Here is a 24,284-nt window from a genome sequence, read left to right as displayed (position 1 = left end):
CCACGTTCAACCTTCTTTATCCAGTCAACTGGTTGATTCTGTTCTAATTATTATAAAAAGAGGCTTAGAAAAAAGATTCCCACTTTCTCTTCTGGGCCATCCAGATGATCCTGGTCACACTTTTCCCTCTGTGTCTCACGCAACTCTGGATTTCCACAGATTCAATTCAGGGGCTGCCTTTGTGTAGGGTCGAGTCCCCCTCTCAGTGCCCTGCCCCCAATTAATCCTGAATCACTGTTTTGGGTTGTTGTGTCTTTTATACACTAAGCTTTGTCATAACATCATTTAGGGAAAATAACTTTGTTTTTTTTTTTCCACTTGGAAAGCCACGGATCTAGGACAAGTCTCAGTATGACTCCACCAACCAGAAAGCAAGACAGAGGTACCATCTCTCAGTGTAAGATGTTATGACTGTTCATCAGATCATCACTACTGAATGACATCATTCACATGGTATATGTGTATAGTCATTTGACCCTTTTATCTCTTTTTAATCTAAGAGGAAAAAGATGTCCTTTTCTACTTTGTTCCAGAAATACATTGGCTTGGATACTAATTGACATCCTTATTCCCCTTTTGCAAAGTGCATAGTGTATACGCTACCTTCTCATGGGAAACAAATTTTCTGTTGGCGACACCATCTTCTTCTATGAAGAATATGCATTGAAAGTCTTTGGTGGGCTTCCCAGGTGGTGCTAGTGGTAAAGAATCTGCCTGCCAACACAGGAGATGTGAGAGACACAGGTTCAATCCCTGGGTCGGGAAAGAGGGGGGCATGGCAACCCACTCCAATGTTCTCGCCTGGAGAATCCCATGGACAGAGGAGCCTGGCAGGTTACCGGGCTATAGTCCATGGGGTCACAAAGAGTTGGACACAAGTGAAGTGACTTAGCATGCACGCAGGAAGAAGGTGGAGAAGGGGTATTCTTATCCTCTCAAGTCAGTGGGTGGAGGGAGGGCTTCTGTTTTCTTTCTCTCATTCTTTCAGTCAACACAAATCTTTTTCTGAACAGTCAGCTGCTTGTAGATGGGAACTCTTTCTGGTCTGGCTTGTGGGAAAAGTCCTGAAGGCCTTGTTTCTCAAGTGAAAGAATATAGATTTTTTTTTTCCCTTTAGTGTCAGGAAACCACAGAAAAATTTTTCCCTTCCACTTAAAAGTAACCTATTTTTCTTTTTCCTATTTTAAGAACATTTTCTTATCAGACGAATCATTTGTATTTGTTGCTGAAAAACAGAAAAAACAGACAGGCAAAAAGAATACAAGTGAAAATATTTATTGTTTTCTTAAGCCGGAAAAAAACCCCCACAATTAATAGCTCAGTGGAGGTCCTTTGCAACATTTGTTCCTTTCTCTCCCCTCCCCCCTCCTTTTCCCCTTGTCTCCTATCTTCCATCTCTTCATTCTTCTCTTTATTCAGATATTTTCATCAATATATAAATGTATATTTTTACATCAGTGGGATGCTATACATTTTGTTTTCTAGTCTCTTTTTAAAGCTGACTATATTATTGGAAGGTTTTCATAGTCTCATCCTTTTTATCGTAGGATTTCATTGCACCAAAATTTAATTAACCCCTTGCTGATAAACCTCTAGGTTGTTTTGGGGGGCAGTGTTTGCAATGATAGAGAGTGCTTGTATTTATTTTATCTCTGTTTTTATTTTACATATGATGTATGAAATACATAAACTATTTGCAAGTCATATATGTACATCAAAATACATATAAAAATGAAGTCACCATGTATTTGGAGGGTGTGTCCTGCTAGGGGTGCTTGATCACAAACATTTGGTGGGCTGAGAAATGGCAACCCACTCCAGTATTCTTGCCCGGAAAATCCCATGGACGGAGGAGCCTGGTGGGCTACAGTCCATGGGGTCGCAAAGAGTTGGACACGACTGAGCGACTGAACTGAACTAAGTGGTCGCCCTTATTTGGGAAATCCCGGTTGGATGTATGTGATTGGCTGTTCTTATGTTTCTTAACCTTGCAGCATCTGTAGGCTCAGCTTGTGATTATATTATGTAGGCTTCTAAGGCATTAGAACCAGCTGGAACTGATGGCATCCCTGTTTAATTAATTTAACACAGGTGCAGATGTCCAGTGGGCAGTTTTGTGTGGGTACATTTCTAGCGACTGTCAGTAGGGAATACCAGCTGATATGTAACACTTGCCAGTTTCCATGCCATGGCTAATGCAAGCCACCTCCTTCACAGTGCTGAATGTGGGGTGGTAAGAAATGGTAAGAGTTTTCATGGGCAGGTCAGAGGCAGCTTTGGTGGACCACAAGCTAGTGGGTGACAGGACTCAAAGCTTCTTCAGCTTATGATAGGGTTACATCCCGAGAAACTCATTTTAAGTTGAAAATGTAAGTCAAAAGTGCAATAAAACACCTACCTTACTGAACATCTCAGTTTAGCTGAGCCAGTCTTGACTGTGCTCAGAACACGTCCATGATTCTACAACTGGGCCACATCATCTAAAAAATAAAAATAAAACAATAGTCTCTCAGTCATGTCCAACTCTTTGCAACCCCATGGACCGTAGCCTGCCAGGCCTCTCTGTCCCTGGAATTCTCCAGACAAGAATACCGGAGTGGGCTGCCATGTCCTCTTCCAGGGGATCTTCCCAACTCAGGAATTGAACCTGAGTATCCTGCATTGCAGGCAGATTCTTTACCATCTAAGCCACCTGGGAAGCCCAGCGTCATCTAACACAAAGCCTATTTTATAATAACGTGTTGACTGTCTCATGTAATGTATTGTCCCAGGTGGCACTGGTGGTAAAGAACCCGCCTACCATTGCAGGAGACAGAAGAGACACAGGTTCAATCCCTGGGTCAGGAAGATCCCCTGGAGGAGGGCATGGCAACCCACTCCAGTGTTCTTGCCTAGAGAATCCCATGGACAGAGGAACCTGGCAGGCTACAGTCCATGGGGTTGCAAAGAGCTGGACACGACTAAAGCAACTTAGCACATCTCGTGTAATGTATTGGACACGGTGCTGAAAGTGAAAAGCAGAATGGTTGTTTGGATACAGAGTGGTGGTGAGTGTATCAGTTACTGACCCTCGTGATCACTGGGCTGACCGGGAGCCCAGGCTCACTGCCACTGTCCAGCATCACAAGAGAGTGTTGTACCACATCTTGCTGGCCCAGGAAAAGATCAAAATTCAAAATTCCAAGTGCAGTTTCTATGCATGTGTATCACTTTCACACCATTGTAATGTTGAAAAATTAAAAGCTGGGGGCCGCCTGTAGAGGTTTGAAATTTGGGAGAGTGTGTGACTAGGAATATCGATTTGGATGTAGAGGTGAGAGTTAAAATTCTGGAATGGAAAGATTTCTTAGAAATCTTTTCATGTGTGGCATGAAAAGGAAGGTGGCTCATGTTAGAATGCCAGACCTGTGTTCTCAAAAGAGTGGTTCCTCCACCAGTGGCATCTTGAAAGCAAATTCACGGCCCAACCCCCAGAAGCAGAAGGGGAGGGTGACTGAGGGTGGGACAGTACGCCTGTGTTGTTTCAGGTTTGGGAAGCCTGGCCCTAGAGATCAACAACACTCAGGAGTCAGTTAGGCACTTCCCTGGCGGTCCAGTGGTTAAGACTTGGCCTTCCAATGTAGAGGATGCCAGTTCGATCCTTGGTCAGGGAGCTAAGAGGCTACATGCCTCAGGGCCCCAAAAACCAAAACAGAAAACAGAAACCATATTGTATGTAACAAATCCAATACTGACTTTAAAAATGGTCCACATCAAAAAAAAAAAAAAATCTTAAAGGTCGGTTGGAAGAGGGAAACCTAGAGACCAAGAAGGAACATTGCGAGAAGTAAAGCTGAGCTCAGAAAGTGGCCTTGGAGCCCAGGATGGAGAGAATGTTCAAGATCAAGGGAGGTGGGCAGCCGTCCGGTGCCCGGAGGTCAGGGCACAGTAGGTGGACAGTAAACCTCAGCTGCCTTTGAAGACACTGTGTTATCCACGGTGGGGTCAGCATGTAGGCTGTATTTGGTGAGGAATGAGTTGACCCCAGACCCTTGGTTAGGACCTTGGGCTTTAAAGGTCAGAAGACAGAGATGTGAGACTACAAGGAGATGTGTGGTGAGCGGTGGGGTTTCTCAAAAAGGTCTGTGTATGACAAAACCCACTGAAAAATAAAAAAAAAATAAATAAAAAATCCAAAAAAAAAAAAAAAAAAAAGGTCTGTGTATGCTTGTGGCCAAGGAGAAAGTACACTTGGGAAGGGTCAGTAAGTGGCAGGAGCCGGCGATACAAACCAGAGAAGAGAGGGGAGGGAATCAAGAACTTGGGATACAGCCTGCCCTGAGAGGAGCTACTTACTGGCTCCTGTCTCCAGAGGTGGAAGGAAGGCAAGGATGGGAGAGGGTTTTAGGCGGAGAAAAGCAGAGGCCAAGATACAAAACGAAAAAATGCTCAATGGACTCTTTTCAGTGTTGTCCTATTACTTGCCTTTGTAACTGGCACCTCTCTCCCTTCTGATCAAGAGCGATTCTGGAAATGTTTTTGAAACAAGTGGTAGGTTTGTGTTAGCCAGTCAGCTCTCAAAGGAACTTATGTTTTATGTGTTGTTTAGGCCAGTCTTGGCAGAAAAGTAGAGAATTAAAGCTCTGGAGCTCTACAGGTCAGTGGAAACAGAACGCAAACTACATATACTGCTGTGTATTTCTAGCAACCATGGGGTTCCCCGGTGGCTCAGGTGCTAAAGAATTTCCCTGGAAACCTGGATTTGATCCTTGGGTCGGGAAGATAACCCTGGAGGAGGGCATGGCAACCCACTCCAGTGTTCTTGCCTGGAGAATCCCATGGACAGAGGAGCCTGGTGGGCTACAGTCCATGGGGGTGCAAGAGTTGGACACGACTTAGCGACTAAACCACCCCCAATACCTAACCAAATCCCTCCTGTCTCACCACCCACCAGGTAATATCTGATCACCTGGCCAGCCTTCAGCAAGAATTTTGTTAGTTCAGTTCAGCAAAGAGGCAGCCCACCCCTCTTAGTAATTTTCTCTCTACCAATGAGAAGCACCGCCTCCCCCCCCACCACCGCCCTTTCTAGCTGTTCGTGCTCATTAGAGAGAGGTTCCCTCCTCCTGTCTCTGAAAGTTCCAGAGCCTCAGTCCACAGCACTGTAGGAGAGATGGGGAAAGCAAAACTCTTAGAGCAGTGATTGTGTGGGGAGAAAAAGTGCATTAAGAAAAGTGGACAGGGGCATCCTTGGTGGTCCAGTGATTAAGAATCTGCCTTGTAATACAGGGGACGCCCGTTTGACCCCTGGTCAGGGAACTAAGATCCGACGTGCCGCAGAGCAACTGAGGCCAAGTGCAGAAGATAGAGAAGCCCATCCACCACAGCGGGATCAGGGTGCGGCTGAAACTTTAAAAAAGGTTTTTTAAAAAAGAAAAGTGGACATTTAGCTTTGAAATGGCATTTATTTTCTTAGGCCATAATACTGTGTGATTAAACAGCAAGAGAAAATGGAAATGTTCACTTAAAATACACTACTAAAATTAAACACATACGAATTTTGAAAGAGTGTGGGTATAAGAGAACTTGAACTGTACACGTGTCTGGCCATCTGGGTGCCCTTTTGCCAGAATGAGAGGCTCTGCCATCTGTTCAGCCGGAGGAATGAGAAGAGCTCTCAGGACTGGAGGCTGTTGCTGGCTCTGACCCCAGCAGCTCACCTCACTGCTGGGCCCCAGTTCCAGCGTCTGAAAGTCTTGGATGGCTTTCGTGGCCCTTTGGGGTCTTTCCCACGTCTGTATTCTGTGAGTCCTTAAATTCAGATGCCCAGTAGATTTCGCATCATTGATGACGAGGGGACCCTGGGCATCCTAATCCCCTGCAGGACCACAGGTGTCTTTGGGGTGAGGAAGCGGTGCCGTGTGTCCTGCACCCTGGAGTTTGTTATCTGCGCCATCACTTTCTCCCTCCTCGGCCTTGTGAATTTCAGAAATGAACACAAATATGCCAAAAGGGGAGTTTACAGTTGGAGCAAGAAATTTAAAAAATGTACGAAGGAGTGCTTAAAGGAAGTGTTGTTAAAGGAAATTAAAGAAGATATTTTATGGTAGCGATAGTGATTCACCTCTCATACGGATCAGTTAATTGTCCTTTAAAACTGGGAGGCTGGTGTCAGGGATCTTAGTGGTCAGTTCTATAATCCACAGCTGAGTTCAGCAACAGCTGTATGTAGATATTCAAGAAATAGTAAAAGAGGAGCTTACAAGAATTATAAAAAAGAGGTAAAGATTAACAAGATAGAATTGTTAGAACTGAGAATTAGAACATAGAATTATCATTGTGGTTGATCAAGGGAAATAGTCGCATGGATAATATTCTCATGAACTTTTCACTTCATTAGACCTGGAATTTCTAACACAGCACATTGCTCCAGTCCTGGGAGACTTGGGCATACCCTAATCTTCAGAACTCTGCTTATGACTGTTTTCTTCCAAGCTCAACAGTATTTGAGTTATGTATTTGAGTTACTGCAGCGATTTACTTTTAGACTTTGAAGTCTAAAACTCTACGTCTTGTGTGGAATACTAAAGGACTGTCTTGATTGCAACATGCATGTGTCCCAAAATAGCTAACACTCCTCAAAGAAAGTAGATAATATTTGTTTCAACTCTTCATTTTTTTTAGTACTCTAGAAATCACTTCAGAGACTTGTGAATGTTAAGTGTACATTGAATATAGAGATATTGCTGGGATTAGCTATGACTAATCCTGTGACCATGGAACACATACTTTAAAAAGTGTACCATTTTACATATACACAATGGAATATTACTCAGCTGTTAAAAATAAACACATTTGAATCCATTCTAATGAGGTGGATGAAAGTGGAGCCTATTATACAGAGTGAAGTAAGCCAGAAAAACACCAATACAGTGTATTAATGCATATATATGGAATTTAGAAAGATTGTAATGATGACCCTATACACGAGATAGCAAAAGAGACACAGATGTAAAGAACAGACTTTTGGACTCTGTGGGAGAATGCGAGTGTGGGATGATTTGAGAGAATAGCATTGAAACATGTATATTGCCTTATGTGAAATAGATGGCCAGTCCAAGTTCAATGAATGAAACAGGGCGCTCAAAGCCAGTGCGGTGGGCCAACCCAGAGGGATGAGATGGGGAAGGGAGGTGGGAGCGGGGTTTGGGATGGGGGACACATGTACACCCGTGGCTGATTCGTGTCGATGTGTGAAAGAGCCATCACAATACTGTGGAGTAATTAGCCTTCAATTACAATAAATTAATTAATTAAAAATAATAGATAAGTAATAAAAAACAGTGTGCCGTTTTGTTTCTTTTATTTTTAAAATAAATTTTTATTGGAATATAGTTGGTTTACAGTGTTAATTTCAGGTGTATAGCAAGATGAATCAGTTATACATATATCCACTCCTTTTTAGAGTCTTTTCCTATATAGGTCATTACAGAGTATTGAGTTGAGTTCCCTGCGCTATACTGTGGGTTTTATTAGTTATCTGTTTTACATATAGTAGTGTGTATATGGGGCTTCCCAGGTGGCGCTCGTGGTAAAGAACCCGCCTGCCAATGCAGAAGACGTGAGAGACGTGGGTTTGATCCCTGGGTCGGGAAGATCCCCTGGAGGAGGGCATGGCAACCCACTCCAGTATTCTTGCCTGGAGAATCCCATGGACAGAGGAGCCTGGCGGGCTACAGTCTGTGGCCTCACAGAGTCGGACACGACTGAAGTGACTTGGCACGCACACGCGCATGCACGCAGTGTGTATATTATCCGTCCTGTTCTCCTCAGTTTATCCCTTCCCCCTTCCCCTTTGGTGACTATGGTTTGTTTTCTGCATCTGTGACTATTTCTGTTTTGTGAATAAGTTCATTTGTGCAGTTTTTTTAGATTTCATATATAAGTGATATCATATGATACTTGTCTTTCTCTGACGTACTTCACTCACTATGACAATCTTTAGGTCCATCCATCTTGCTGCAGATGGCATTATTTCATTATTTTGTATGGCTGAGTAATACTCCATTGTATATATGTACCACATCTTCTTTATTCATGCATCTGTAGATGACATTTAGGTCATGTCATAAATGTGGCTGTTTACATGGCTATTGTAAATAGTACTGCAGTGAACATTGGGGTACGTTCATCTGAGGAAAATATATTGTTTCTTAATAATTAGATCTTACTTATGGCCTTACTTTGCCAACCAGGAAAAGAAATGATTTCAAGTTTCTGTGCAAAGCTTTCAGGTTACATTTCTAAAGGGATCTCAATAATATTTTGCCCAGCTCTTTTGAAAGTAGGACGAAGTAATTTTTTGTCCTGCTCTTAAAAATTGTAGCGAGTGAGGGTACCTGGTGATTGATGACCTGTGTGTGATAATGGGGCTTCCCAGGTGGCGCTGGTGGTAAAGAACCTGCCTGCCAATGCAGGAGATGTAAGAGACATGGGTTCCTTCCCTGGGTCGGGAAGATCCCCTGGAGGAAGGTATAGGAACCCACTCCAGTGTTCTTGCCTGGAGAATCCCATGGACAGAGGAGTCTGGTGGGCTACAGTCCATGAGGTAGGTCACGGAGAGTCAGACACGACTGAAACGACTTTGCGTGCACACATGCACATGATGAGGGGCCAAGCTATCAAAACATCTCAGGCCAACAGCTCAGCCACGTTCCAATGTCAGGCTGCTCCCCCATGACAGAGGGAGGTCCCTCAGAAGAAACCCTGTTGCTCAAAGAAACTCACAGACTCATGTTTGTGTGCTTACTTCTGAGTTGAGAAATCTAGATGACCCAAAGGAAGACTTTCTTGCAAAACAATATTGCTCCAAACACAACTGTTTATCAGTATCTCCCCCTCGCCCCGCCACCCTCCCCGACCCTGTGTGTGTGTGTGTGTGTGTGTGTGTGTGTGTGTAAGTGATCTTTTTGCTGAGTGGCTAAGTGTTTCCAGAACAAACAAGCCTCTCGGCTCTTGCAGTCCTGCCCATCTGCTCTCCGCCCTCCAGCCCCTCCTGTGAGTTGGAGATCTGATAGCCCAGGCTGAAGTTTGAAGCTCCCGGTGGCCACGCCGCCCTTTGGGGGTGTGTGTGTGTGTGTGTGTGTGTGTGTGTGTGTTCGGGTGTGTGTGTGTGTGTGTGTGTGTGTGTGTCTGGTCAATGCCAGGAAAAAAAAAAAACAGGAAAGAGAAAGGGTAGGCTGGCTTCGGTGAAGTCATCCCAGTAAAGGTTAATAGCTGGGCGGTGACACCTCCTCACAGGACCGGAGCGAAAATGCTGGGCAGCCAGGCAGCGCTTTGCTCCCAGCTGCCTGTCACGGTCCTAGGAGTGAGAGGTGACCTGTTTATATTTAGAAGGGGCCAGTCCTAATAACCCGGCTCCCAGCTTCATTCAAGGCAGGCCGGCGCTTCGGAAGTTTGTAAACACCTACTTTCTGAGTAAGGGAGGAGTACTTTTCTTCAAAAAGGAAAGAACTTCACTACTGGATTTTTTTTCCCCTCCTGATAATCATTATCAGTGCAGAGAAGAAACTGCTGCCGCACAGAAGGGCTGCAGCTTTCTCCACTCTGTTATTATTTTTAAAGGGCAGAAATGCCTGAAGGTGAAGACTTTGGACGAGGCAAAAGGTAATTATGATCTGTATTTTCTTTTTCCTCCAGTCTATTTCCTTTGCTGTTATCTTTTTTTTTTTTTTAATATTGTGACTAATTTTAAAAGTAGTTGAAATTAAAATTTAAAAAGGAGTGCAAACCCTTTAATTCCAAGAAAGGGAATTTTCTTTAGCATGAAGAGAGAGACCTAAAATTAACAGAACATACCCTTAGAAACATATGCCAATAAGCGCTTTTCTTGAACGAGGAAGGTACAGTCTGGAATGATCAAAATGTGCTTCCTACACCCTGTAAAGTCTACTTGGGGTTTTTCAATGTTTCATTTTTAACTTTAGGTGGTAGTTGTTAGAAATCTAAGCTAGTGAACATTTTTCAAAAATGCTTGCATTTTAAAGACTTGTTGAACATTTCTAAAAGTTAACTGTTAGACCAACATACCCATTTTGATATTAAACACTTTTTTTTTAAATTGCAGTTCTCGCCTTTGAAAATATGATCATTGGGGCCCCCATATGCAGTACATTAGCCAAATGTTTTATTAATACCTGGCTCTAAGAAGGGGTATAGAGATGGGAAAGGAAGCAGGCAGTTATTCCTATTAATATGAGCATAACTTGTGTCCATACTGGAAGTTGCCATTTCTAGCCCCACTGCCGTGTTAACAAAATCTGTATGAAATGGTGTCATTGGAATTCTGATTCAGGTCATTGAAATTCATATATGAAAAAGTAGAAAGAAACTTGTTTTGAAAAAGAACAAGAGGTTATTGCCAATTGTCAAAGAAAGTGGAAACCGGTAAATCTTTAGGAATAGGAATAGCATGATATTTTTTTTGTCATTGTATGAGCATCCCTTTTCAGCCATAGCTGTATGATTGTGTGTGTGTGTTTGTGTGTGTGTGTGTGGCCTATAATATAGCTGTAATCATTTCCTTAAAAGCTACTTTCGTCTTTAGTTTTCTAGTTTTCATTTTCTTCCAGATTCCTTCCCAGTCCCTAAGAGGGGACATTAAGTTTACATTTAATTTATATTAAAAGAACTTTCTATATAAAATGAGACATCAAGTCAAGTGCTTGAAGATGACAGTCATACACGTGCCTAGATTTATATTTAGACTGATTGATTAAATAGTTGACAAAACATTTTCAGAGACGTTTAAATGTCAGTTTTGGTCTGAGATGATGGGTGATCTACCAGGATTATATGTGTCCCACCTTATGACATTTTAATATTTCTAAAAGCAGGACTTTCCCCTTTTCACTTTACATCATGGCCTTCCTAACGACTCTGCATAAATTTTTGCATAGAACAGGCGTTTTTAACAGATACTTGTGAATGGAATGTATTTATACACCATTTGAACACATGCAATAAGTATCTAGGGGGCCTGATCATTTCAGAGACTGAAGGGAGAGGCTTGGCAGAAATGTAATAAAGGTTGCCTTAATGAAATGTAACTTTCCCACAATTCAATTAAATCATAATTAATTGTGGCTAGTTATAAATATTTTGAACTAGCAGTTTATGATGTAAACTCAACAAACAAGTTTTTTTCTAAGAATGTTTTACTGGTTACAGGATAAACAGGCAAGAAGGAGAACCCTGTATATACAGTATATGTGTATCTATTAATAATAATTATCACCAAAGACCAATAACTTGTGGGACATGGAAAACACCCTCGCACTGCTCTGAAGTCGTGTACCCCCGCCTCTCCTTGTTATTCTGCTGACATACTCTCAGCAGTTGGCGGTTTCTATAGAATATACTTTGCTTTGCCTCATACAGTTTGTTTCTACCGTATCTGTGCAAGAGAGTTAGATAGGGCACCCCAGAGAGAGGGGATGTCTAGAGCCAGGCAAGAAGTAAAATATTACATGAGAGGGGATTTTACTCTTGTTAAATTTGAGATGGAATGCCATTGGACACGCCCTTTGGTGCCACTCTTAGAAGAGAAATGACTATTGTAAGTCTTGAATCTGCTGACAAAGTGTGTTGTTGGAGCTTGTTTGTGGCAGGTTCTGGGTGAGTCCCACATTTAGGGCTCCTTCGTGTTACTTTAGTCTCATTTTGGAATTTGCTGAAGCAAATGGCTCTGTAGCTGGCAGTGAGCTACCCCTGAGTTCCATCAGTGGAAAGCAAGCGAGGGGAGGCTTTGTGAGGGTATCCAGATGCACGCTTAGGGCGTTGCACGGGCCGACTGCTGTGTGGCTGTGGTCCAGTGGGCCGACGCGCCGTCGAACGTCCAGCAGTGGATTCCACGTGAACACAGCTGCCTGGGGCTGGGGAGGCCGGGGACAGACCCTCCTCCTGGCCGTTTATCTCACTGCGTCGCCAGTCATAAGCCCTCTCGGTAAGAACCTCCAAAGACTCCACGCCAGTTTCAAGGTCAGGAGATGGGGGGAGAGGGTGTGAGAGAAGGCCATTCTGATGCTGGGTGGGGAAGGCAGAAAGCCAGGCGCCGGTGCCAAAGGAGAAGGAAGTGAGAGCCGTGGGCTGGGAGGCACACGGATCAAGAACTACCAGGAGAGTCCTCCTTGAGCCGAGGGTGGGCCCTGCGTGGTCCCCTATCCCACCTCTCACCTCATTTGGGGCCCCCCCTTGGATAGCAGGAGGGTCCTGGGGCATCTTCAGTAGCCCAGTGAGGTGGGGGGGAGGGTGCGTGTGGACAGGAGAACCGGTTTTCTGTTTTTCTGTTCCAACTGCAGGGGGTTGGACCCCAGGCCTCCCAAATTGAGCTCTGAGTGTGTTTTATCACAGAATCCTTTCCACACGCGATCATTCTGTCCACGCATCCCCTGGTTCACTCGGGCTGTGTTTAATCAAGTTGCATCTAAGCTGGTGGCCGTGCCGGGTGTGATGGTTTGAGCCTCTGCTTTCATGGAGCACACAGTCTGAATGGCAGTGATTGACTTCACAAGTTAAAAAAATCAGTAAGGAATACTTCTGATAATAAGGGTTAAAAAATACAAGAATGGTCCTGTGGGAGATGACCTGGTGGGCGTGTGGGGTGAGAGAGTCTTTAAGCAGGCCTGTCTGAGGAAGCTCCCTTGGAGCTGAGATGTGAAGGGGTGGTCACGTGGGGGTGTAAGGTCCCCAGGAAGGAGACCCAGCTGGGGTCAAGATCCTGAGTGTGTATGTGTTCAAGTCGCTAAGTCATGGTCGACTCTTTGCAGCCCCATGGACGGCAACTGGCCAGGCTCCTCTGTCCCTGGGATTTCCCAGGCAAGAAAACTGGAGTGGGTTGCCGTTTCCTCCTCCAGAAGGTCTTCCTGACTTAGGGATTGAACCTGCCCTCATCTCCTGCATTGGCAGGTGAATTCTTTACCATTGAGCCGCCTGGGAAGCCCGACACCTGTTAGAAGCAGATGGACAGGAAAAGACAGCAGTGACTAGGCGAGAGGGTTGGCCAAGTCCACAGCACCTCCTGGGCCTCAGCAGGGGCGTGGATGGTCCTCAAGGGATGAGAAGGTAGGGAAGGGTCTGAGGCAAGGGGCTGGGGGCCTCCTAAATACTCGAGAGATGTCATGAGGTGATGCATGCTTTCATGAATTGATCTCAGGACCTTAACACGGTTTCTAATTTCTCATAGAAATATGGATTCTGAAGGTAAAAATGCTCATTTTAAGAACATCTCTGAGTTTATAAGTTGGAATGAGAAAAGCCTCACAAAGAAGTCTGACCAGTACCACCAGCCCACACACGCAGCTCAAGCTTTGTGTTGAAATGGGTTCCCTGAGCAAGTATGTTTCAGCGTTCGCAAGCCTGCCCAAGTCCTCGTTCTGCCTACCATTTGGTTTTGAAATAGGCACAGAGGAAGTTAAAAGATAAAGGTCACACAGCCGTTAAGTGAAGGAGTTGCTGTTTGAAGGCAGGCAGCGGCCTCCTGAGTCTGTGCAGTCAGACGCACGTATAGTTATGTGGTGGCGACCCACAGCATGGGCTGGACGCTTAGAAAGGCCGATGTGGTCAGCACACTGGGAGAAAGGAGAAGGGTGGCTGGAGGCGGGAGGGGGAGTATATAGGATCCCCTCACTGGGCCTTGTAGTCACTGGTATGTTGGTAAATGTTCAACAACTGGCTCTCGTTCTTCAGCATTTGTTGATTCCTGTGATGTAAATGCAATCACTGTGGTCAATTTCAAACCACCCGCATGTGGTCAGTGAAAGTGGGGTTCAAAAGAGATGGGAAAAACTGGTTCTTGCAAACCTGAAAGGGTCAGCCGCAGCGTACAAGCGGTGCAAGTGAAGTGAGCGAGTCGCTCAGTCGTTTCCCACTCCTTGCGACCCCGTGGCCTGCACAGCCCATGGAGTTTTCCAGGCCAGAACACTGGAGTGGGTAGCCTTTCCCTTCTCCAGGGGATCTTCCCAACCCAGGGATCAAACTCGGCTCTCCCGCATGGCAGGCGGATTCTTTACCAGCTGACCCAACAGGGAAGCCCAAGAACACTGGAGTGGGTAGCCCATCCCTTCTCCAGGGGATCTTCCCAACCCAGGAATGGACCCGGGGTCTCCTGCACTGCAGGCGGATTCTTTACTAACTGAGCTATGAGGGAAGCCCGAGTCAGCCTTCACTAGTAGTCGGTGGTGCAAGAGTCAGCCTTTAATTCTATTAATAACTGCTCCATCTTCCTTTATATATCCTCAAGGCATACTAGACATCCAGGAAAGCTTTGTCAAAGGGATGAATGGGTTATTTTTCTTCCACCCTTTGATGCGGTTGTGGAAAATATCTCTCAGGCATAGTCAATGTTTACCATTTTCGAAATCCTGCTTTGACCCAGCTGGGCTAATATTTGAAATTGATTAAGAGCTTGGAGAACAATGTGATATGTCCTTGTTGCAAGACAGTGTGTTTAGTGGGAGGTACCTTTAATCACCAGTTAATAAACTGTTAACTTCCCAAACCCTCGCGGCTCCCCAGTACGCTTCTGATAGTCAAGCTCTGTTAAAGCTCATTTCTATTTTATCAACATAGGGTAACTCATTCTCTGCAATCCTTAAAATGTGATGAAGGTGGCTTTGGTTTCCACTGCCAGAGGAGGGCTGCAGTTGTTGTGTGGCGGACCACCGAGAGGTCTGTCCCCAGGCTGCCGAGAGAAGCTGTCCCTGACAGAAGGACTGTCCCCTCGTTCAGGCCACCCTTACTCCCAGCTTTTTGTCTCTTCGTGGGCAAATCTGATTCCCATGGAAGGCATGGGAGGGCAGAGGCTCACCCGAGGAGCAGAACTCACACACAAGGTTTTCCCACTGAAGATGTTATGACTGTTCATTTAGAAAAGATCCGTCATAATCTTACTACCCTAAAAAAAAGAATTGTTATATTCTGTCTTTTCTAGTACTTCCTTGGACAAATTTTCTTGACAAAGTTACAGTCGTTACATATTTTACACACAGTTTTGTGTGTTGCTTCTTCCTCTTCCAAGCACTTCTCAATGGCACTAAAGATTTGGGGAACATTTTTTTAATGCCTCAAAATACTCTTGCCTTTGAATTTCTCCCATTTATTAATATTACTCTGTTATTCAAGATTATTTTGTCATATATAAATGGGAGTGAGGTATACCACTTTAATTTTTCTCATTAGGGGAATGATTAGATCCAAGGGTAAGAGGTCTGAGCTGCCAATTTCCTAAGGCCTGGTTCCAGAAACTCTCCAAGTATCATTCCCACCATGTCCTGATGGTCAAGCAGTCAATCCCAGTTTGAAGGGAGAGGACATGAACCTCATTTTTCCTTGGGAAGAATGTCAGTGAATTTGGAGGCTTTATTTTAAAACTTGTAGACAGGGGAAACTTGTTCACTCACTACTGATTTTTGTAAAATGTTATCAGTTGTCATTTGAAAGGATATCGAGGGTAAAAATTACAGTCTGGCTCCCTCTTCAGCCATAAAAAAAAATTGCAGGCTAGTGACATTCCTAAGAGAGGAATGCTCCAATGGTCTGGTCTCTTGGTGACTTTTTTATATAGAATAACTTCTTAGTTCGTTAACGCTCACATTTTTACACATAAGCACTTAACTATTTTAACTCTTCTGTAGAGTGCAGACATGGTCTGTGCAGTGATGCAAAGCTGTTTCCAGTTCTGGCTGCAGATCCCATTGGCTGCTTCACCAATGACTAGCTGAGTGGCATCTTTGAATTTCATTTTGTTATCAATAAAATGGGGGTAGTAATACTTCCTTTGTAAGTTTGTCTTATAGATGAAATATGGTAATCCACATTAAATATTTAGCTTTGTAAGTGGCTCATCGTAAGCCCTCAAGAAATGATGATAATAATACTTGCATAGGTTATATACGTCCTTAGGCAATATAGAATAGGTCACTTTTGAGTGAAAACACCTCAGCCATCTGTGGTTTCATCCTTGTGAATATTCTGATTGCTGGTCATGATCCGTGCAGAGGGTGTTCAATGTGTGTGATCCATCCACCCTAGACAGTGGACTCAGCCTTGGGTGTGTACAGAGTTGGCCCATTCCTGTTTGGTTTGGTCCAGATGGTCGATTTGGATAGGGCCGCAACGGGGTGTGTGTTCAGTTCACATTGTTCTGATTCTTCCTGGGATAGATGTAACCCAGGTGAGCAAGTGTGTCATGCCAATGGCCTGTGTTGAGTCCGAGGACTCACTCTTTCTTGGGGAAACAAGGACGTCTGCCCAGTGCATCCAGCAGAGAGCTGAGCGCCCACGGGCGGGAGTTCAGTGCACGTGCTGTCCCTTGTCTAAGTGTGTGTGTGCGAGTCGCTCAGCTGTGTCCGACTCTTTGCTATTCTGGACGGCAGCTCACTGGATTCCTCTGTTCATGGGATTCTCCAGGCAAGAATCCTGGAGTGGGTTGCCATGCCCTCCTCCAGGTTATCTTCCTGACCCAGGGATCGAACCCAGGCCTCCTGCGCTGCAGGCAGATTCTCTACTATCTGAGCCATCAGACAAGCCCACTTGTCTACGTGGTTTGCTTTAATCGTATGGGCACCATGATCCTTCTAAACGATCGTCCTTCCATCTCTGATTTAGCCATTTGGGGGTAAACCACAGCTCACTTCTAGATGGTATGTGGGACCCTCCAGAGGTACTTCTCTATGCTCTTCTTCCCCTGGGCTTTTCTATTTCCTCTCCCATTGGGCGTTTTAACCTTGTTCCTTTGTAGGGCCACAGGCCCCATGGCTGCGGGGGCTGTGTTCAAGGCACCCAGCTGAGAGAGTCAGTGGAGGGGGGTGCCATTGACATCCATCCTGGGCTCTACCCCCAAGCCCTGTGCCCTGGAGTGATGCCTCATCTCCTGGAGAAAGGTGCACCGTTTTGTACAAATACAGCCTGTGTACTAACAAGCTCTGCTCCCTGAGCTGTTTATTTATCCCTCGTTCGCTGTGTATTTTTATAAGCGACCTCAAATCCTTCTGGACCAGAGTGAGATAAAGTAATTACCAAGGGAACAACCTCTGCCATCCACGAAGATGCTGTGAAGGGTTGAGGGCAGGCGGAGGGGACGACAGAGGACGAGATGGTTGGATGGCATCACCGACTCAGTGGACATGAGTTTGAACAAACTCCGGGAGATAAGTGAAAGACAGGGAAGCCTGGCATGGTGCAGTTCATGGAGTCACAAAGAGTCGGACACAGCTTAGCGACAGAACAACAGCAGCAACGTGTATAAAGAAACAGAAAATGAAGTGTGCCTCTCACCTGGTTTTAAACTTTAGACAAGGGGACACAAAGGATTCAGTACGGGAGAAGGTCAGCTTTAGGTTGAAGTTAAGGGGAAAGAAATTCAATCCCTCAATTTTGTGTTTGAGAAAATAGGGCATCCACTTGCAGTCTTTTAAAGGAAGGTTGCTTTGAAAACGACAAGTTTTCTTCAGCAATCACATTACTCTTTCAAATAAAATCAAGGAGTTTCAGTTGGTTTCTGGGGCCAGTTGGCCACATCACAGCCTAGAAAAAGTGTATAATAAGAGCCAGCCCAAAGTCAGAGGAAAGACCTTCAGGCAGAAGTGAGTTGAAACTCTGTTGATGTTTCTCCAGCTGTTCTTGTGAAACCACCAGTGAACTCTGAATAGGAAAATGCAAGGGACCTCCTGGGGGAGTCCTGGCTCCCGGTTCTGCAGCCTGAGTGACCTCATCTCATCCCATGTTTTGTCAGTGAGGTGACCAGTTAGGACGATTCTACCTGAGCTGTTCCTCCCTGTATTTTTTTTCTGATTTCTCTCTCATCCTCTCCTGCATCTGTTTTGTCTCTAATCTCTTTCCCCTGGTGCCTTCAACCCAGGAAGTACCTTCTCACTCATGGTACTCACCACCTCTTCGTCCCAAACTACCAGAAGCCTGGATATAGCAACACACGGCAGTACATCTAGATCACACACTGTCCGTTGTAGACGTTGGGAAACAGTGGGGTAGGGAGTGTCCTGGCTGTTCCTGGCAGGCACACAGAAGCTCAGTGCCATGGGAACACACGTGGAACCCGTAGAAGGAGGCTTCCATGAATCTTCCAGGCAGGACACGCTCCCCCACTCCGACCCCCCACACCACAGCCTCATTTCTGCAGGGTCGCCCTGCTTTGGGCATGACTGTCACCCACTGGCACAGCGCCACGGAGGGCTTTTAAAGATGCTGCTCTGTGGATTCAGCAGCGTCTGGAGAGGGGTCACCAGCCCGCACGGCCTTCCTTGGAAGGGGAGATGCGGGATGAGGTGAGAGAGGGGCTGAGGCCCCTACCTGCCTGCTCTTCTCGATAACTCTGAGTTATGACAGGTTGCTGTGTTTCCAGGATGGAGACTGGCTCCCCAGATCTGGGCAGACACCCACTTGTGGTGGTGCATCAGAGGCATCAGCTCATAATTACCAGCGAGATGCAGCCTCTTTGCTCGCTGTAAACTCAACGAGCAGCCATGCACCAGTGTTAACCCGTGACTCAGGAAGGAACATCTCCTGGTCGGTGTTTTAGTTGAACTCTAAGCAAGTGTTTTATTTTTTTAAAAGAAAACAAAGGAAACTATAAGTAAGGTGAAAAGACAGCCCTCAGATTGGGAGAAAATAATAACAAATGAGGAAACAGACAAAGGATTAATCTCAAAAATATACAAGCAACTCCTGAAGCTCAATTCCAGAAAAATAAACGACCCAATCAAAAAATGGGCCAAAGAACTAAACAGACATTTCTCCAAAGAAGACATACAGATGGCTAACAAACACATGAAAAGATGCTCAACATCACTCATCATCAGAGAAATGCAAATCAAAACCACAATGAGGTACCATTACACGCCAGTCAGGATGGCTGCTATCCAAAAGTCTACAAGCAATAAATGCTGGAGAGGATGTGGAGAAAAGGGAACCCTCTTACACTGTTGGTGGGAATGCAAACTAGTACAGCCACTATGGAAAACAGTGTGGAGATTTCTTAAAAAACTGGAAATAGAACTGCCATATGACCCAGCAATACCACTTCTAGGCATACACACTGAGGAATCCAGATCTGAAAGAGACACGTGCACCCCAATGTTCATCGCAGCACTGTTTATAATAGCCAGGACATGGAAGCAACCCAGATGCCCATCAACAGATGAATGGATAAGGAAGCTGTGGTACATATACACCATGGAATATTACTCAGCCGTTAAAAAGAATTCATTTGAATCAGTTCTAATGAGATGGATGAAACTGGAGCCCATTATACAGAGTGAAGTAAGCCAGAAAGATAAAGAACATTACAGCATACTAACACATATATACGGAATTTAGATAGATGGTGGCGACAACCCTATATGCAAAACAGAAAAAGAGACACAGAAGTACAGAACAGACTTTTGAACTCTGGGGGAGAACGTGAGGGTGGGATGTTTTGAAAGAACAGCATGTATACTATCTATGGTGAAACGGACCACCAGCCCAGGTGGGATGCATGAGTCAGGTGCTCTTGCCTGGTGCACTGGGAGGACCCTGAGGAGTCGGGTGGGGAGGGAGGTGGGAGGGGGGATCGGGATGGGGAATACGTGTAACTATATGGCTGATTCATGTCAATGTATGACAAAACCCACTGAAATGTTGTAAAGTGATTGGCCTCCAACTAATAAAATAATATTTAAAAAAAAAAAAAAAAAAAAAAAAAAGAAAACAAGCCCATCTGTCAAGAGAGCATTTTCACATTATGCTTGTAGAAATCATGCATAGAGACTCCACCTTCAGAGAAGAGGTTGTGATTATTGTTAGTCACTCAGTCGTATCCAGCCCTTTGCGATCCCATGGACTGTAACCTGCCAGGCTCCTCGGTCCATGGGATTTCCCAGGCAAGAATACTGGAGTGGGTTGCTATTTCCTTCTCCTGGGGATCTTTCCGACCCAGGGATCGAACCCGTGTTTCCAGCATCGGCAGGCAGATTCTTTACCGCCGAGCCACCAGGGAAGCCCAGAGAGCATGAGGGGATTACAGATGTGTTTCTATTTTGGGGAATTATTAGCATCTACTACTGGGAGTATTCTATGCAGGACTCATTAATGATGTGGTATGAACACATCATTGTTGTTGGTCATTCAGGTGCGTCCGACTCTTTGCAACCCCTTGGACTATAACCTTCCAGGCTCCTCTGTCCATGGGATTCTCCAGGCAACAGTATTGGAGTGGGTTGCCATTCCCTTCTCCAGGGGATCTTCCCGACCCAGAAGTTGAACCCAGGTCTCCCGCGTTGTAGCTCCCGCCGTATGAGCTACCGGGGAAGCCCATTATGTGGCGTATGTATGTTTAAATGTGGCTCTCTTCTCTAAGAAACTAACTCAGTGTTTCTGGAGTAACTTGTTACATAAGTAGTGGATAACTTTCCTTCTAAAGTGATTAAAGTAGATATGAATTCTAAGTAATCATAGTTTCCCCACTTTGTAATACTTTGAAAACTTCCTTTTAGAAGTGTGTTTGGTTGTATGAAGGAAGACTTGAGACATAGATTTCTTTGTAAAAGGAATACACACATCAATAGATTATAAACCTAGACTTAATCAACTTGCTTGCTGAAACAAGAAGAGATTTGCTCAGTAAACTAAGATATGACAGACATTGACAGCAACAATAAAGGAAGAAACAGATAATCCCTTTTTTTGGGCACTGCAGAGGGGAAAATAGGAGGCAGTTTGTTCCATAAGTGTTGAGGGTTTGATGGCAAATGACTTCATTCTCTGATGCCAACTCCTATAAACTGGAAATGGTGCCTGTAGCTCTGACGGGATTGTGAGGCCTCCTTGGGAAGATTCTGGAAAGAGTATGATGACAAATTAGCATGGTCTGAGGTACTTGGGGAGGGTAGAGTGGTTACGTGAATGAAGTCCACTGCACCAGGGTGAGGAGTCGGGGCTGGAGTTGGAGGGGGTGGGGTCTAATCTTTGTTTATTTAGATAAACTTTGAAAGACCCTAAAAGTTTTCAGTGGTATTTATGGCTCCTTGACTTTTCCTCTCCGTTAGATACCAGTGTTCTGAAGCTTAGCAGCTTCACCCAGGGAAAAGTCTGAAGGTTAGATGCCTTTTGCTAAAACCTGGATAAACTTCTGGGGCAAGGGCTATTTTAAGATCAGAGGAAATTTTTCTCACCATAATACTTGACAGGTCAAATCTGGCATTCAACAGCTTCAGCCAGTAATATGACAAACTGTGTGCTTATATTCTATGCGCAAAAAGAATTGTTTTGGTAACCACAGGCTTGAGAGGCGGGTGGGTTGGGGCTGAAAAGACCTGGGTTTGCATCCTGGGTGCTGCTGCTGCTTGGTTGAGACCCCCTTCTCATATGGAAAATGGGGGCATTTAGTCCCCCTTGTCAGATAGTTGTGAGGATTAGAGAAAATGTTATCAAGCTCCTAATATAGTTCCTGGGCTTCCCTGGTGGCTCAGAGATAAAGAATCTGCCTCCCAAGGCAGAAGAGGCAAGAGATAGGGGTTCAATCCCTGGGTTGGGAAGATCCCTGGAGGAGGAAATGGTAACCCACTTCAGCATTCTTGCCTGGAGAATTCCATTGAAGAAGAGCCTGGCGGGCTACAGTCCACGGGTTCGCAAAAAATCAGACACGGTTTAGTGATGACAACATGTAGTTCCTCGCATTTGGTACATGCACAATAAGTGGAAGGTGTCCTTGCACTAGAAGCCCTTTGAATGGTTCCTGGTTGGCTCGCTGGGCTAATCAATGATCCCTGTCACCGCAGTACCCCGAAGTTCAGTAAAGCCCTGAGGCCAAATCCACCCACAGCCCGTTTTTATAAATCAAATTTTACTGGAAAACACCATGCTCTTCTTCATGTTGTCTGTGGTTGCCCTCACTCTGTGAAGCAGAGTTGTGTATACAGACTGGCCAGCAGGGCCCAAATATTTGCTCTCTGGCCCTTTCCAGAACACGTTTGTCTCCTCTGCTCTAGGGTATAATAGTTTCCACTGTTCGTCTGCATTCTGAGTCGTCTGTTCATTCTCAAATGTCTTAATGGCTATTGTTGTCACTACTGTAATTGCATAATTTTAATTATGTGAGTGAGTGAAGTCGCTCAGTCGTGTCCGACCCTTTGCGACCCCATGGACTGTAGCCTACCAGTCTCCTCCATCCATGGGATTTTCCAGGCAATAAACTGATGAAGTAAGAGATCAAAAGGAGTATTATTGTGGGAGAGTCTACTGGCTGTCCCCAAATCCTTGACTTTCTTTCCTTTGGTAATAAGAATTTCAAGTTCCACCTGGAAGATGGCCAGCAGCAATTGAATTACATTTCCTAGGCTCCCTTGCAGCCAGACATGGCCATGTGACTACATTCCAGCCAGTAGGAGGTGCTTGGAAGCTTCAGATATAACTTACAGGTCGTGATTTCAAAGGGAGAGAGAGTGCCTTCTGCTTGCATCCCATAGACCATGGGATGGCTACGTGATGTTGAGAACATGGAGCAACAAGATGGAAAGAACCTGGGTCTTCAACATTGCAGAGATCTCATGTCAGCCCTGGACCACTGTGCTCTGCTGTCCCTGAGGGAAAAAAGAAGTGCTCTTTTGTTTAAACCCCTGTCACTTTGACATTTGACACAACAGGCAAACTTATATCTTAATACATACAGCTGTTTATGAAAATTAAGTTCAATGTGTTAGAGTCAGTAAGGACCAGTTACAGAGTAATAATACTTTTTTGAAAAAAGTGGACAAACAACTAAAAAGGTTGGTGGGAAATAAGCATAAAAATTGAGGATGATCCTATATGTGGGTTGTTTGACTTATTAAATTCTTGTTGCTCTGTAAATAAATGAAACAAGAAATTATGGGTAATTCACTGGGATGTGTTTTATGCCAGAACGCCAGTCTTGTTCCAAGCCCTAACTCAGCTGGCACATTTATAATTCCCACAGCACATATGCAGACATTAACGTTTACTGGATCGAGCTGACGGACCCACGAGTGTACTGCTTCCTCTTTCAGTCTCCAGTCAGCACTCACGTTCTACCCTGAGCCTGAGGATACCAACTTCTCATTAGCATGGCTGAGAATTAATCATCTACACGAGCCCACATAGGGCTTCCCTGGTGGCTCAGTGGAATGAATCTGCCTGCCTTCTGGGTCCAGGAAGATCCCTTGGAGAAGGAAATGGCAACCCACTCCAGTGTTATTGCCTGGAAAACCCCATGGACAGAGGAGCCTGAGTCCTTGAGGTTGCAAAGTCGGACATGACTTAGGAACTAAACAATAACAACAACTGGGAAGTTATCTAATACTGAAAAAGCAGCTTAAAAGTGATCATGGTTTGCAACAGATAAAGATGGGCTGTGTTTGCTCTTTTAATCCCCATGATGAAAATCTGAGCTAGGAAGTTTAATCACTCCCAGGTAATTAGGCCCTGACAGTAAGGAGCACCCACTGCTTCTGGCAAATTTGCCTTTGCCTTCTGACCCTCATCTCTGCAATCTTCTGCTCAATGTTCCCGGTGAAATCAGAGGTCCTGCTTTGACCAGACACAGAATTTCAACTCACATGTTTTAGCGACATTGGAAAAGAAAGATAACAAACCAGTGAAGGTTGGAGCCTTGGGGCCACCTCGAGGGTCCAGCTGACTGAGCCTGCAGAGGGTGGGCTGGCTGGACAGGGCATCTGCTCTGGCTTTGCAGTCCCCAGGGCCCGGCTGGGAAATCAGTAAGGGAAAGATGAACCTTGCTTGTCGTTCTGTCGCTCAGTTGTGTCTGACTCTGCGACCCCGTGGACTGCAACAAGCCAGCCTTCCCTGCCTTTCACTATCTCCCGGAGTTTGCTCCAACTCATGAAATTCCTTATATGGTTTTAGGTTTCTCCATCCTAGGACCACAGATATTGACAGTTTACATCTTTAATATCCTCACTGCCTCAGAGAATGGAAGCAGATGGGGCCCTCACAGCTTATCACAAGGTCTGTTTGCTGGGAACCTCTCTTGGCCTGGGATCTGACACTTTGATGTCAGTACTTGACAGATCGCTGATAGCTAATGGTGGAGGTTCTTTTTCCTATCGGTATCACCAGGGGTGTGTTAAGGGATGTTGTCAGCTTTAAACAGTCCTCTCTAAAGTTAATGTCAGTTTCTAAATTGACTCTTTATAGTAGAAAATAAACGTTTATTTCATGAAAGTAGAGGACATATCTAGAGTTTTCCTGAGTTCAAGTAAATGTGAATGGATTAT

At 45.0% G+C, this 24,284-nt stretch overlaps 1 protein-coding gene across 2 annotated transcripts in view; it reads left to right on the top strand.

Moving 5' to 3' along the window:
• The window catches only part of RETREG1 (reticulophagy regulator 1), a 154,336-nt gene that overhangs the window by 97,162 nt on the left and 32,890 nt on the right, over positions 1–24,284 (top strand). Inside the window, exon 1 of one of the 2 annotated variants that reach the window (XM_065905739.1) lies at positions 9,229–9,645. The exons of the other annotated variant lie outside the window; for it this stretch is intronic. Coding sequence (XP_065761811.1) covers positions 9,611–9,645 — 35 coding nt within the window. The 5' untranslated portion in view covers positions 9,229–9,610. Of the gene's footprint in view, positions 1–9,228; positions 9,646–24,284 lie in introns of those variants that run through there. 2 annotated transcript variants of the gene reach the window in all.

This window comes from Muntiacus reevesi, chromosome 14 (assembly GCF_963930625.1).
Source record: "Muntiacus reevesi chromosome 14, mMunRee1.1, whole genome shotgun sequence".
NCBI lineage: Eukaryota > Metazoa > Chordata > Mammalia > Artiodactyla > Cervidae > Muntiacus > Muntiacus reevesi.
This window is presented reverse-complemented; position numbering and strand designations above follow the sequence as displayed.